The sequence below is a fragment of the Symphodus melops genome, assembly GCF_947650265.1.
Source record: "Symphodus melops genome assembly, chromosome: 21".
In the NCBI taxonomy this organism is placed as follows: domain Eukaryota; kingdom Metazoa; phylum Chordata; class Actinopteri; order Labriformes; family Labridae; genus Symphodus; species Symphodus melops.
The window spans coordinates 16115749-16132236 of NC_136711.1; the positions used below are offsets into that span (position 1 = coordinate 16115749).

The following is a 16488-nucleotide window of genomic DNA, read 5'->3' on the forward strand; positions in this document are numbered from 1 at the left end:
CAGATTTATTTTTAACTTGCAATAAGATGAGACAATCAAGGGACGCATTAAGAGAAAACCATAATGGAAGAAGTGTCTAGAGTGACGCGTGGATCTTCACAGGAGACACGAGTTAGACAGCCGTCTCTAACATCAGCGATGACGCACAGTAGAAGAGTTTTGAAAGAATAAAGCTGATCCCTCCTGTCGAGTGTGGCGACATCCAGAGTCCAGAGCATTTTACTTTTATCACAGAAAAGTTGTCGGTATTAAATCGTTGAAACTGAAACAAAAAACCCTCCTTAAGTCCCCATTTGCCAATTTTTCTCTTCCTGTTGTGGCCCATGTTTTTAAAACTGCTACAGCATAATCAGCTTTGTGATGAAACATCTAAAACAGAAACTGGCTGTGGAATAAAAGCGAAGATTCTGGCTAATGGTGACAAATGTTCTTCCAAAAGAAATGCACACAGTTTGATTACAGACAAAATAGCCTGAATGCCTCTCCCCATAATGTTGTGTTTGAAGCTCATCCAAGAAGAAGCATTTCAGACCAATACAGATGAAACCAGAGCGAGCTGCCAGAACATTTAGTCTCCACTCAGTGGCTGCTGCTGCAGAGAAGTGGTCAGATCAGCTTATTTTGTTTATGTGTGTGTGTCCTTTAACTTCCCAGAGCCCCTGAAGAAAAGAAAAAATGACAGAGTTAAGGCTTGGATCAAGAAACAAGGAAATGTAATTAACTTGATTGCAGCTTCAGCTAAGATCTTTCATTTATCGATTACTCTGCTCGTTCTTTTCTGATCAATGTTTCTAAAATACAAATAAATGGAAGCACTGAGGAAGATGTCTTTCTTTAAAATTCCTTTAGCCGACGCTTTTATCCAAAGAGACGTACATCAGAGAGCAAATACACTACAAGCAAGGAAGAGAAAACAACATGGTTGTGGACAGAATGATCCATAAAGGTACCCACAACACCCAGGGCCAAAGGCCAAATCAGCTCAGACCATGTGTGCTGGACGCGGTTCATTTGAATACTTGGTGATGATGAACCGAGAATGACTTCTTGTCGAGTCCCCTGTCTTTTAAGGTCTGCAACTGCCACATGCAAGCGGGCTATAAAAGGATTGCTTTCATGAAACAGGAGTTCAGCATGTTCTCTTTAAACACACTTACACCATCCATCATCCCTCATCCCTCCTGTCTGCTGCATCAGCACTCTGTTTCATGCAACATCAGCCAGGTCTCCTCTCATCCTCACCGAACAGAAAACATCAAACAGGTGACAGCTGCCAGTCATCCTCTCTGGCTCGTTTCCCCCCTCATATCCTGGTCCGAAGTTTTCCTCTGGTGTTAGAGAGCACGGACACGCCACCATCTCGGCTCAGTGTATCAGAGGAGAGAGACTTCTCTGTTTCATAAAGTGTAAGCACCAAACTAGGCACCAGTGCAATTTTCTCTCCCTGTGCCTCTGTGATCCCCTGAAGCTGTGCGACAGAGATTAGCTAAATTCATCTACTTCACAGAGTTTTGTTTTACCCACGAGCCCCAGGGTGGGAGATTACTTGGGAAATTAACTTCTACTTCTTTTTTTTTTTTTTGTTAAAGTTCCATAGTTTCACAGGCCAATGATGCCTTTGATGTGGTGCTCAGTGATAACGGCGCGTGCTATCTTTACCCCAAATCCAATTTCTCGTATCATCGTCATCTTTCTCGTTCTGTTTATCTCTGCGTCTAAGTTCTGTTTCCTGTCGTTATTAATTTCTTGTTTATTGCATTGAGTGTGCAGACATCAAATATGGACTGGTGCAATATAAAAGTAATATCAACACACACATATATACACACACACACACACACACACACATACATTATAGGAAATGTGGCTTCTCCCGTTTCCTTCAGCCAGCGTCTTTGTCTCGTTTTTTCCCCCCACATATGTGATCGCGGATGAGAGCTGGCATCACACTGCTTTTTTTGTATGTGCAAACGCCTGGTTGTCATGGCAACGCAGCATCTCCTCTTAGTGCGAGTGTACAGTATTTCTCATCCTTGACTGTTGTGTCCATGTCCAGAACAAAAGGCAGCACGGAAATTTTAAAAAAAATAAAAAAAGAAGATCACGACGAGTCAAATATTCACAGAACATTCCCGGCTCATTGCTTTCTATTTTTCCTGATGGATTTCCCTTAGAATGACAAGATTAGCTTCTAACAACAACTAACACACACAAACACACGTTTCATAAGAATTGTGTGTTTGTTGAGGTTCTACCCAGAAGCACTTCCTCAAATCCCATTACAATCATCGTCAGCTACGCCATAAAACATTACTGAGAGAAGTCAATCCCCCACTGTGAAGACAGTTGGTTTGGAAACGGATCAGCAAAGCTCCAAATTTCCCTCTTAACGACTCATTACCGGTTGCCGCTGCCCTTTAATGTCACTGCTTTCACACTGTGGCAGCAAGAAAACACCATCAAAAACTCGGATCGCTGCAGGGAGGAGGATGATCATCCTGCTCGCCTGTAATATTTCAATTTCCTCCCTGAGTTTATCTGACTTCCTTTTACTTGCAAAGCTATTATTGTACTGCTTGAAGAAGCGTTTACCGCCACAGAGGAAACATGCATTCAATACACACTTCTAATCATTTTTTTTAAAAGGGAGATAAAATAACAGCAGGGCTTTTTTTCTTTTTTGGTGTGTCAGACCCTTTGAAATCCAAAATGAAACAGGCAATACAGCATCAATAAAAAGCAAAGATGCCATGGGTGTAATGTAGATAGGCAGAAACACAGGAAAAAAGATCACAGTTACTTTATCTCTACAAGAGGCTGAAGCCCTGCAGAGAGCCTTGTGCCTCCTGCTCTGCCTCCTTCTCTCATCTCGATGACAGCCGCACAACAGAGACGGGGGAAATCAGGAGGCTGGTGGAGGACGGATGGGAAGAGAGGGAGCACACCGAGGGTGGAGCACAGTAAAGAGCCATGTGAGATGAAAGGGCTGGAGCTAAGAGGCCTGAGAGGAAAAAGCTCGTGATGTTACAGCAGCTTATCCTCGACCTGGCTGGATAATTTGGTCGGGGTTTAAGATTTAGTGAGAAGTAACAGCGAGTAACAGAATCCACGTCTGCTCCGGGCCTCCAAACTGCTCTGACTCAGCTTCATGGTAAGTGACTCTGAGCTATCAGATTCATTGATTCATATGTGGTGGTGATTAATGACACTCTTAAAATGAACTGTCAACCATAGACATCTTTCTCTGACTAACACAAGAGAATCATTTTATCGTGTCTCAAGACCTTTTCGGGTTCCTAAAACGTCTTCCTCATTTTCACTGCTTAGTTACCAGCTAAAACACCATCTGCTCTGTGATGAGGATGCTAAATGTTAACATTAGAACGCTAACATGCTCATGGCCACAACACAAACATGTTGTTGTTAGGCAGTAGTTTTCCTGCTAGATTTTACATTCAAGGTGGGTTAAAAAGTGAAGCCACTGAAAATCAGTTGGTTTTTTTCTTAAATATATTTTTGGGAAACTTTTTGTTGTTTCCCAAAAAACTATTAAAACATCTAATAAAACAGTTAAGGGATAAAGGATACAGAAGAAGAGAAGTTGGAGATTACATGCCACACATCTCAAGAGTCAGACTTGAACCCAGGGTACCTGTACTTGTTTTATGTCCAGCAGGAGGCAGCTCTGCTGGTTACACTAAAAGGTCCAAATGAAAACAGGTGATTAACGGTCGTGGCAATAAAGTGGGGTATTCATCGAGGGCAACTCAAAAAATACAATTAAAACAAGATACATTTTAGTTTGAGGCATGTTTGTTCACTTACCAAAACTAGCAACCCAATCTATACCATAGTTGGAATAAACCTTGCAAACAAAGCAAAAGAAAGTGTAATGTGATTGCATATTGTTTGCTAACCCCTTAGCAGCCAAATATAGTCACTTCTGACCCCGCCCCCAAAGACGAAGATGTTATCTGTGCTGTATGATAGAGCATCAGGACGTTGAATAGTGTATAATTATTTTCTTGTTCTCAAAAGAAGTGATCTGTAAATCATTCTGTTTATGTATCCTCTCTGTTGGATTAAAAGGCAGGCTTTGGTGCCGAGAACTGCAGACAAAATTACAAGACCACACTGCCATCCTCTGATAGATATACACACCGTGATAGGGCAGCTTTCAGGCTGATTGAATTATTAATGAAGCATAATAAAAACAAAAGGTACTACATACCAAAGTAAAAGTTGAACAGTTAAGTGCATTTATTTTGCAGAAAGCACTGCCCTCATTTTAAACTACAGCAATGTCTCATGCCAGTGAGTCCAAGGCCTACAGTTTTTAGATATCCCAAAAAAACAAAAATGAAACAGCTCATCCACAATCAATGGATGCCGCCCCCTCTATCTGAGCCCACAGAGGTCCAAAGACCACGACTACTCACAGTAAAAACTTCACCACTCTGAACGATGACTCAACCATTGACGTCCTAAAGCCTCTCAGTCTGGGTGAACCATCGGTACTTTCGAGGGAGACAGGAAAACAAGATGACACTTTCTCCTGTCTGGAACCAGTTTTTATTTCAGTTCGTTTCTCTTCGACGTCCTGCTGCAACAGAAACATCAGTGAAGAGAGACTGTGGTGTGACAAATAAATCCCCTCTTGCTCCTGAAGACTCGAAGCAATTATGACCTTCCTGTCTCTGACTGGGCATCCGCACAGTCATGGAGCCTGACGTGGTGTCACCAACTCCACAAAACAAGCCCTGCAGGCTGAAACAAAAAGTGGCTTATTTATAGCAACTGTGGAAAAAGTTGGTTGGTATCTTCAGCTGGAGAAGATGAAACTATTTGTCACATATCGGCCTAAATGTGAGCTGTGAGCTCGGCTGAACTGCAACAAAGCCAAAATTGTTGGTGAAATAATTGTTACCTTAATGCTGCAGCTTTAAGTGTTCAGCAACATACAAGCTTTTGCATCATATTAGTGACAATTACAATATCTGTTTTTCTCGTAAAATAAAGCTGGCTCCGTGTTTTCTATACAGCTTGCATGCCTTTAAGAGGGTATTCTTCTCCAGGTCTGTTTCACTCACAATAACAAAGTAAAAGCCTGTTAGTGTTAGGCTTCTTTATTTAAACATCCAACATATAGAGTAGAAAACAGCAGCCTTTATCAATATTGGCTTTTGTGGGTTTGTACATTTTCCAATATATTTTATCTAACAAAATAAAACAATAGCACACTGATATTATGCAGACCTTTTTTTTTTTTTTTGAGGCGGTGGGATCAGACAGGGTCTTTGACTTTTTGCCCTATAGCCCCCCCTTGTGGTCTCCCTGACGCTATGCGTTGCGGTTTCCAAGGAGTGACCAAAACGAGAGAAGCAGGTGTGGCGATCACACCGGCAGTGAGAAACAGGTGCACCCTTCAAAATAAAACACGATCAAGCTGGGTTTAAACAAAGCTTACTTTAAAATCATTAATAGGCTACGTAGCATCCATTCCCCTTTAATAGCCCCGTTTCTTTCTGTGCATTTTCTTTTAAACGATCATACTGCAGTGTCGCTACCTTTAGGACCTGACTGCAGCTCACTCACCTCATCGTCTCCTGCCGTTTTTTTGAAGGCGCATTGGTGAATTTGTTTTGTAGAGAATGGTACAGACAGTAAATTAAATCAATACCCTATAACAACGCTTATTTTTCTCTATGCTTTTCATCAAGAAGTACCTATTGGGCACCGAGCAGATCCGGTGAGCACGTGAACTCTGACCTGCAGCTGCAGTGCAAACACAACCGGATCAAAAAGAAGGCCTGTGGCCCAATCTGCACTTTAAAGCCGGAGAATTTAACACCTGAGGATTGAACTCAGGTCAGTTGTGCGGTGTTCTAGTTTCTAGTGTGTCCCTGAGGTACATGATAGCACTCTTAACAGAATATTAAGGCATTCAAAAGGTGGCACATTTTTTCCCTGTTGTGATTAAATGTTATTTAATTAACATTATTAAAACAAAAACATAACACGTTTTGATAGTCTGTGGCCATTTTGATTGTAATTCGTTCCTCATTATTCCACTCCACACACAATTTTTACAAATTTGTTAAAATAATTCACATTTCAAAGATAGGCTGCTGGTGTTCAAGCCACATTAAACACTCATTATGTTTATTGGCCTTTTCATAAATAATTTATGTTTAGAGTTAATAACTAATAATGCAAAAATCCCTCCAAAAAAACATGTTGCCTCAACATGTTCACCAAAGCTGCTTTTATTTTAAAAAATTAAAACCGGAAATGTCTCTTCAACGCAGCAGAGTGTCGTCAGCAGTGAGGTGCGAGTGTCTGTCCGTCCGGTGATGCACGCGCACCGGTGCCGGCTGCAGGCGTGCCGACAGCAGCAGCAGCAGCAGCAGCAGCGTACAGGACGCGGTGTGAATCCTTCATCATCACCGCTCAACAAACTTTGTGTTCGTCATGTTTGACAGTGCAGGAGAGTGAAGGATGCTGACAGACATGATGATTGTGGACGAAGAATTTGAGATCAAGGAGGAGGAACCGTGGTACGACAAGCAAGACCTTGAACATGGTACAGTTTCCTCTCCGTCTTTGTCTCTTGATGCTTAAAGATAAAGAGCCTCCTTTCTTTAACTATCTAACACGAACACTACAGCTGTGAAGGGAATCTTTGCACAATTTGGACATGTAGGCTACCTCAGTTTAGACTAATTATGTTTGTATTCTGATTACACATTAGGATTTTAATTGCTGCACCGAGATATATAATTATTCTCTTATCCTGTTTTAAAGAAGATTAAAGATTTGTAGTGGAAAATTAGCAGCTTGACTGTGCAAATAAGGCAGGATCAGCAGGACACTCACATATGCTGCAATGTGAAAAAAAACAGAAGAGGTCTGTGAGTAATGAGAAGTGACTTTGACTTTAATTAACCATTTCATCTTCATTGCAAACGTGTTACTAAAATGTGTTTGCATTTTGGTGTAATATCCTATTTCTGTTTTCACATCTTACTCATGTCATTGTTATCATTTAATGTGATTTTGAAATATCACATGATGGACAAAGGAAGGTCAAGTGATGAGAGTATTTATACTCTGCACGGTTTGAGTTCATAGTTGTAAGACGATTTGTAACATCACTGTGTAGAGATGGTTTTAATCCTGAGGCACCATTTTTAAATAGTAGGTTGCTGGATTCCTGCCAACACCAGGAACAGAACCTCAAAGCTGCTTGTGAGCTTTTCCTTGACTTGTATCCATCAGTGACTCTTTACTATGAGCCCTGAAAGCATTCACGGTTCCTCTCTCCTTACTTCCTGCAGACCTGCAGCTGGCAGCCGAGCTCGGGAAGACCCTCCTGGAGAGAAACAGGGAGCTGGAGCAGGGGCTGCAGCAGATGTACTCCACCAACCAGGAGCAACTGCAGGAGATCGAGGTAAAAGAAAAAAGAGGGTCTTAGCATGTCATCTAGAGGACCAGAATGAAAAAGAAAATATGGCTAGTCTGGACGAAAGGTGTTGAACTATCATGCAAGATGTCTTTATTAATTAAGGATCCAGTTTCTCCGTTGCATGTTTATACTGCTTTTAAATTAGCTCATTCGATTCTGACAAAGCAGTTTACTCAATGCAGACTAACTTCAGCTGCTCATATTAGCATGAAAGAAAAGAACAACAGGCTAACGTGGCGAGGATGAGGGAGCGCACGCTACTCAAATCCTCACTTATACTATACTTCCAGTTTGTGTCCTTTAATAAAAGTACACTAAAAGGTTAGACAGGCAGGAAACTCTGACAGAGTAAAAGTGAGTTTCAGGTTCAGTACCTACTTGGACTTCCTGCTAACAGAAGTTTGCAGGTTCTGTGCATGTCGCCAAAACAAAGGGACAGAGACATTTCAATGTGCAAACCTGAGTTTCATGAAAGAGGAATTCCTCATTGGTGGAGTTTCTTTGGGTTGTTTCTCAGGTCGTGAAGACGACCCTTACAGTTTTGATTTCATGTCATGTTTTATTCATTGTTTTTATTTTTAATTAATTTCATTTGATTTAGGGACTGTAATTGTATACATTTCGACCCCTCAATAAACATGACGAAGCTAAACCTGCAGATGCTGCTCGGGGCTAAAAACTCCCACCTCTACATTTTATGGTTAAAGGAAATACCCTGGAAAAAAAAGCCAATATTCATAATAATATTTATTTTTATTCAGTGTTTGTAGTAAAAACAACATTTGTATTTGTTGAATGTAGTCTGTATATGTGTCTATAGCTGTTGTTGTGCCCCAGCTTCTGAAACCAGCCCTCCCTTCCTGCTTCTTTATTACGTTCCTCTGTCTGCGTCTCTGCAGGTTTTCTCACTCCACCTTTGACCAAATCATTAGTTCAAGGTCTTATTTCAAACTTTAATTACACAAATTCAATGTTAAGCTTCAGCTTTTCCTCCTTTTCTACGTTTCAGGTCTGACTTTAATTTCCCTGAGTGAGTCTGGTGCTAAATCCTCGCCTTCCCTTCAACACTGACACGCAGAAATAATCTCTTAAGGCCGCTGCTTGATTGGTGTAGCGTCACAAGGTCCGAGTCCGGCTCCTGACCTGTGTTACAATCAATTACCTGCTTCCCTGTCGCTGTTTGGAGGAACAAAAAGCCTCTAATGGAGCAGGAATATCCCTCTTAAAATAGAACTACCGTCTTACTGCTTGAATAAAAAGTTGTTCTTCGACTCCTGATGGATTCAGTTGGAGTACATGTGCAGTCTAATATTTGATAGTTATGTCAGCAGAGGCTGAGCAGGTAGATTAGATGATTAAAGGTTCACAGTGTCCTCGTGGCTGCAGCAGCTGATAAGATAACCTGCTCTTACACAAAGTATTCCTCGAAGTGTTTTTTTTATTTTTTTTTAAAGATGTTTTCATAGTTTGTTTTTTTTCTTGGTTATTTGCCTGCAGATTCATGTTTTAATCATCAGAAACTTCAGACTCTGCTGGTAGTTTTTCCTTCTCATTACATTTGTCCACATAGTTCAAGGACCATCATAAAACTCTTCCTGTTAGCTGCACAGATGAATCACAGGAAAAGATGGAAGACGTCTCTGTTTATTGAGGGGATGTTAAACATCACTCCAGTCACAGTCCATCATAAAGTGTCCTCACTAAGAATGTGCTATTCATTTAATCAGATTTCTTCTTTAAAACATCATTTTTTCTTGGTTTTAAATGTTTGTGGGTCTTTTTAGGAGTGTAGTATATCTCTAATAAAGTCCATTTGTGATGTGTTATAAGACAGAAGAAAACAGGAGAGGTAAATAAACTAGACTTGAGCTCAAGTCTTCCTGTTAACCCTGTGCTCTTGACAAATGTGAGATCAAAGGAAGTGTGACACAATTTGAGTCAGTGTGGCTTAACTGCTGCAAAGACAATCCTGGAGGTGCAAACACTTTCATTAAATCAGTGGTGGCAGCTGCCGTTGGATACATATCGTCTTAAGAACTCTCTGTTGCACGGTCAAATGGTGCAAGAGGAAATACCTGCAGGTCTTAGTGTGAAGCCAGAGAGGTATACAAGGGGTTGGCGTTTGGCTGTGTATGCATGTGCACTTATTGTGGGTGTACACAAACGAGGATAAATATGAAGAACTGTCCACACAGATGACGTTCTCTGCATTTACTCCCACACACGCTTCAAGTCAAGTTGTGTTTTGATTTTGACTTGGATCATAGTTTATATACAATGATTATGTTCAACACTCGTGAACTTTCTGTTTCATGATTTTTTTTAGAATGTGTGCGTGTATAAAAGAGGGGGAAAAGGAAATCTGACGCAGTGAAAGCCGACTGAATGATAGTTTGATATTGTGTCTCTTCTCAGTACCTGACGAAGCAGGTGGAACTCCTCAGGCAGGTGAACGACCAGCACGCTAAAGTGTACGAGCAGCTGGACGTGGCGGCCCGGGAGCTGGAACAGAACAACCACAAACTGGTTCAGGACAACAGGACGGGCCAGCAGAAGATCCAGGGGTGAGAGAAGTGACGATGGACAGATATCATAAAGTTTTAGATTCAAATATCCGTCGTAACTAACCTCAGAGAGCGGTTTGTTGTTTTTCTTTGCAGGCTGATGGAGACGGTGGAGCAGCTGCAGACGCAGGTGGAGGAGCTGCAGCAGCAGGTGGAGCAGCTGAAGCTGGGTCCATCCCAGTCTCAGAAGCCTGCATGCAGAGAGAAGTGGCCACCGCGCGGCTCCCAGAGTGTGTCCTGTCTGACAGAGCTACAAAACACACTCAGGTGAGGATATAGCATACATGCTTTTACTTATAAAAGGAGAAGTTGTTTGTGATCTCTGTCAGTGTTGCACCAGGTCGATTCTGACAAAGCAGTTTACTCACTGCAGACTAACTTCAGCTGCATAGTCTCACTGAGAGCCACATTAAGACTGCGAAAGAAAGTAGAATCGAGAATAGTTTGCTTCACACGTTGGCAAAGAGATGACACAAATAGAGCCATCAACATTTAGAAATCAACATAGTAGTGGAGGACATTTTAACTTTACTTTTCTTTTTTTATCAGCCAAACAAATGATTGAAAGTAATAAGGTGTAGCTGAACACATCAGACTCAGACGAGGCCAAGAGTGAATGTGTTGTAGAAAGAGCTGGATGAAATTGCAAAAGAAACTCGACTGAAAGACTTAATAACTGTAAAGAAGAGTTCAGACAATGACTTCCTCAACCGATCTTTTGTTTAGCAGCTTTCTTTCATGTGAATATTGACTTTCTCTCTCGCTCTCTCTCTTTTTTTATACCGTTCAGTTGAACATAATTAAACTTCTTGGACTGTTTGTTTAAGAAAAGAAGCACTTATCTTTCATTAGGGAAATGTACTTGTTCCCTGTTCCCAAGAACAAGATATGCAGAGTTCTAACACTTTCACATCCACACTATACACATGGCGCTGCAGACGCTAAGCTTTGCATATCATTGCTTGGTTTGCATGAATACTAGAAGCACAGGGAACAGATACCAAAGCTCTGTCGAAAGCAAAAATGTACAAGTAGGCTTTAAAAGTGCCGCTTGCCTTTTTTTCTTTTAACCCTTTTCCTGAGCTAGGCTAGCTTTTCCTACACTGGCCTCTAGAGTTAATGCTAAGCTAAGCTAGCCAAATGCTGGCCTTAGTTTGACACTTCACATACAAACATAAGAGTGGTTTGGGTCTCCACAGCTAGTTTTGAACAGGAAAGAAAAAAGGTAATTTTCCCCAAATACAGAAGCCTTGAACTCAACACTCAAAGAGAACCTTTGAGGAACATATTACCTTTCTCTTGAAAAATGTTTAACTTTGTATAAATAAAGTTTACTTGCTTACTTATTCATGGACAAAGACGCGTGTTTAGCAGCCACAATGATACTTACAAACTTCAGTTATAAATGTTTGAGGACACTCTTAGCATTACCCATTTTTAGGATTCATTCAAAATAACTGTATTAATACACAAACCCCTCAGTAAACGACTTCATCTACATAACATAGAGCTTTTTAAGAACTGTTCAAACAGCGATCTAAATGTATTTCTTAACCTGGTTAAATATGAAATCTTGCTTTGTCAGCAGTGCAGAAGCTCTTTGTTAGATGCATTAATTCCTCCCCTGAGTTTTCCTGGCTTTAGCTGTCTCCTATTGAGTCCTAATCCTCCTCCCTGGCAGCTGTCCATGTCTCCCTCACAGCCCTCTACTCTGAATCTTTCACTCTGCGGTCACTTCCTCTCTGCTTGAGCTGTACTGTTGGTGTCACAGGTTAATGCCGTGCCTACGTTGTCTGTCTGTGTGTGTGTAATCTTGTTAGTACTGGTCCCTAAAAACATTTAGGTCAGGTGCATGCAAATCTCACTGAACTGGGTTTGCTGTTTGAAAGATCAGGTTGGAAGGAAAGGGGTCAAAGTCTAAGTCTAGGGTACAAACACGTCTCAATATCGCCCTGAAGCCGCCGTTCATTCTTTTTCTGCTTTCTAATCAACTCTGTTTGACTGATAAGTTGTTGATAAGTGTGCTTATGTGCTGTTCCTTGTTGTCTTATGTCACCTGTTCATGCATGGTTTCTGTTTTCAGCTGCTCATACATTAGGGAGAGTATAAAACTTGATTGAATAATTTACCTGTATTATCTGTATTTCAGAGTTCTATACAACACGTAACACATTCCTGGCCAATAAAGCTGCACTTCTACACATTTAATGAACTACGATTTAATGAATGAAGCGCAGTTTTCAATTTGTTGAGCGCAATCAGCATTTTTTTAAATCTTCTCTTTTATTTTCTTAACCTCTTACTTTGTTCTAGGTTTTTATAAAGCACACAAGTAATAGCTATAATGCTAACATAAGCTGTGAAAGAGTGCACATCTGGCGAAATGATATGACAAAGGTTAAAGAAATAGAAATAGGTGACTAAATAGTACATAGTACAAGCCTGCTGTGGAGGTTTTGATCATATCAGATGATTTTAATCAGCAAATAAAGATTAATCAGTTGTTGTTAAACCACAGATGCCAAAACATTTCACATGGTAAGCACACTTAAGGTATTTTTTACATTTTGGCTTGAGCGTTTAGCTTCTGTCATGTCATCAGAGTGAGTATCAGTCATGTTAGTTCAACTCTGGTCCTGAGAAAATACCAGCACAATTCAAATGCAATATGTTAAGTGCTAGTTAGCAAATATTAGCGTACTAGAATGCTAAATTAAGACAGTTAAAAAGCATTGGTCTGTTGTTTAATCATATAAATGTATAGTAAACATAAAAATAAAAGTTAATTTTTACACTTGACGGGTAAGAAATAGCTTCTAATGTGTGTAATGTAAAGTGGTGAACTTGTGAGTTGACGTGAGGTGGACTTCAACTTGCCCTCAAGCACAGCTGCTTCCTTGTTTCTAGCATAGCTAAGCTAACCTAAGCTAAGTGTTTGCTAGCATTAGCTTAATTTATCTTTGTGCAAGAAAGAAAAAAAAGTATTTCCTAAAACTTTGAAATATTCTTCAGATAAACCAATAAAATATACTTCCTTACTCAATTTTGACTAATATTCATCATCCTGAAAATCCAGGATTCAAGTGTGAGGAGATAACAACCATATAGTAATGATTGTCTGTTTCTGTGTACAGGTATGACTGTGACCCTGAAGAAACTTCAGATGAATATGAGTCCTCGACTGTGTCGTGGCGCGAGGAGGAGCAGGCGTCACTACGGCAATCCCTCCGCGCGCTGCAGACTCAGTTTGCAACGGAGCGCGCTCGACGGGAGGAGTCCGAACGAGAGGCTGAGATGCTCGCCAGTGAAAACGCAGCGCTGGAGCAGCAGGTGTTAAAGATGGAGGGATGTCAGGTATGTCTGATAGATGTCTCGTGTATGTTTTTTTCCACACATGCACACAGAGAGTAAACGGCACTTATTGCCAATTTTAACTATCCAGAAAATAAATTGACATCGCTGCATAAGAATACCTTTATTTCACGGTCGCCAAACTTCAAACCACACTCTTGTTTTTTCTTAAACAACATGTCATCCTTGCACTTAAATCACAGTTTGTTTTGGTCTTCTTGACCTTCCCCTCCTCACTAAATCGACTTTTTTCTGTGCCTTAGGTCAGAGTTTCCGAACTGGAGAATGAGGCTGAAGAACTCCGTCAGCTCTGGAAATCTGAGTCCTGCAAAAAATCCACCAGGCCAGAAGTCCTCCACAGCCTGCTGTCCAATTCGATGTTCCTGAACCAAGAGGAGGAGAGTGAAGGCGAGTCTGCTGTACCGAGAAGCCCCCGGATCCTGAAGCGTTGGGACAGCGAACGGCTCATGAAGTTGACCCAGATGCCCGACTCTACGGACAGGATCTACGACCACGAGTGCTCCTGCGTACGCAGAGCAGAGGTGGTGAAGTATCGCGGGATCTCGCTGCTCAACGAGGTCGACGCCCAGTACAGTGCCTTGCAGGTGAAGTACGACGAGCTGCTGCAGCGCTGCCATCAGGAGCCCGAGGAGGATCAGGACATGCAGAGCCACAAGTCGGTCCAAACTGCATCCCTCGCTGCTGCTTGTTCAGCTCTGGCCGACATGGAGGACTTTAAGGACGACTTTCACCAACCAGAGTACAAGGAACTTTTCAGGGAAATCTTCTCCCGCATACAGAAAACCAAAGAGGACCTGAGTGAAAACAGAGAGAGACTCTCAGCTGGTGAGGTGCCGCCCATTTTAAATTAGCTGCCTCAAAAAAAAAAAAAAAAAAGCAGGAAAAACGAAAACCTGCTGCAACATATCTATTTGTCTTCCGGTTCTGAGTTTTTCGAAGATTTTTTCAGCAGCACTTGAAGCTAACTAATTCCACTTTTTAGTGTGTCTCTCTTACCCAGATAGTGATCTGCATGCTGACGGGTTAAGAGATGAGAGTGATGCAGGAACAGGAGGGCAAACACCAGCAGCTCACGTCTCAGATGGGACACATTTTGCACTGAAACACCCGTGCCTAATGCTGCCATCTTGACTGAACAATCACTCTACCTCTCTCACTCTGAAAAACCCCGTTCTGAGACAAGATCCCCAGAAGATTTTTGTATTTATAAACATTTTAGGGTTCCTATAATTTTCTGTAAAGGAATTGATAACTCTCCTTTAGAAAGTAAGATTCTCTATTTAAAACAGGCAATATCAGCTTTTTGCCAATAATTGTTGATATGGTGAACCTGTTATGAAACAGTTGCTTATACACACATATTGCAGCTTGAGAGGAACATGAATATGACTACCATGGAGCCTTATGTCAACCTGGTGAATGTAAGTTAAATATTCAGTGTCTTTTGCTCTAGTTTTGGTTTTCACCAACTCCTGATCTCGATCATTAGCTTTGTTGATGAGTTAGCGTCTCGTTCAGGTCGTCTTCCTTTAAACTCTGAACATAAAGTCGTCGGCGAGTTTTTAAGCATTTCTTTAAAACAACATCACAAGAGCCGTGAGAGTGAACCAGAACAGCGAGGTTGTGGGCCAGACCGCTAAACAACAAGCTCACTCTGACGCTCTTCAAAGAAAAGGAAACCACACATTCAGCCGAGTCATTTTCCCTTTGCCGCCTTTCACAGCGACATGTTTTCATTCATGAAATGATCGAGTGTTGCTGCTTTAGGCCCATTATTTACTTTCCTCTAACTTCTTATCCAGTCAGTCCCAAATCACACAACTGTATCCAGGAAACTTTCCAAAAAAAAAAAAAAAAAAAGAAGGATCCATAAAGTCAAACATCACGACTGTATGTGCTGTTTTTGTTTACTGCGCTCCTATGATCCAATGTAAAAGCTTTCATTTAGTTCACTCTTTAAAAAAAAAAAAAAAAAAAAAAGCCTCCCTCCTTGATTGGTCTGCTTGCGCCTATAAGAGCAATATATGCAAGAATGTGGGACTTATTATTGGTGATGGGAGTTTATATATTATTAGGAATCAGTGATTCAAGGTGCTACTATGTGATTTTTGTAACTGTGACATGTATTCTCAATAAGTATACTTGATTATTGTATGATAGAGTAGATGAATGTGATATTAAGAAGAAGAAGAGGACCTGACTGAACATGCGTACTTAATAATATAAATGTATTTACTGGGCCTGGTGAAGGAGATTTTCTGATGCCACCTGATGTTTGTGTGTTAAGCACATTCTTTGTCTTGAGAGTCACTTTGAGAAGCACTTTAGGGTTGCACATGTCAGATGCTCTCTGACACTTTACATTTCTGTCACATGTAGTTCTTCAAACGGGGACGTTCACCAATAATCTGCAGCATATATGTGCGCGTATGTGCGATGTGTTTTTAAGGGATTCATGACTGGATGTCATGTTGTCCTGAGCCATAAAAGGTTAAGCAGAGACGTCTGGTGTGTGTGTGTGTTTTTTCTTCTTCTTCTGCAGAGTCACTTCTAGAGACGTGTTGTACAAACTCGTATATCTGTCACAGTTTGAGAACTGAATATAACAGTTGATGTTTTGGTGTTTCCGTCCACACGAGCTCAACACATGAGAGTAAGAGTGAACAAAACAAGAACTCACTGTTAAAATCCGATATGCATCATCCATCCTGTATACAATCTAATAACGAGCTTTCAGCAGTTTGGAGGGTTGGATGAATAAATGCATTAATGTGCATGCACTTAACAGGATCATAGTAGGAGTTATTTCATGGGGTTTGAATTGTGTAACTTAAGAAATAAATATCCTTCAAGGGTTTAACTGGGCTTTTTGAGCCTCTACTGGGGACAGGATAGAGATGGATATGTGAGGGAGAGAGTGGGGAATGACATCAGAAGGAGCCAGAGGTTGGATTCAAACCCGGGCTGTTTGCTTCGGGGAGGACAGCCTCTGTACATGTGGTGCATAAACTAAGAGATCTAAAGGTTTGTTTTTAACAGAATGCTTCGAGGATTTTAAAGAGCAATCATTAATTATGCATACATTAT

At 41.0% G+C, this 16488-nt stretch overlaps 1 protein-coding gene across 2 annotated transcripts; it reads left to right on the top strand.

Annotated features, from left to right (window-relative positions):
* Window positions 1-5434: 5434 nt before the first annotated feature.
* On the top strand, window positions 5435-15901 carry LOC306842493 (cerebellar degeneration-related protein 2-like). Of its 2 annotated transcripts, none has more exons than XM_079372798.1 (8): window positions 5435-5882; window positions 6498-6583; window positions 7338-7450; window positions 9881-10029; window positions 10126-10296; window positions 13164-13383; window positions 13644-14226; window positions 14384-15901. In XM_079372798.1, the coding sequence occupies exons 2-8, from the start codon at window positions 6499-6501 to the stop codon at window positions 14530-14532; spliced, it is 1470 nt and encodes a 489-aa protein (XP_079228924.1). In that variant the 5' UTR covers window positions 5435-5882; window position 6498; the 3' UTR covers window positions 14533-15901. The 2 variants fall into 2 exon arrangements, with proteins under 2 accessions (XP_079228924.1, XP_079228925.1); XM_079372799.1 differs by having other exon boundaries at window positions 5435-5872; window positions 6493-6583.
* Window positions 15902-16488: the final 587 nt, after the last annotated feature.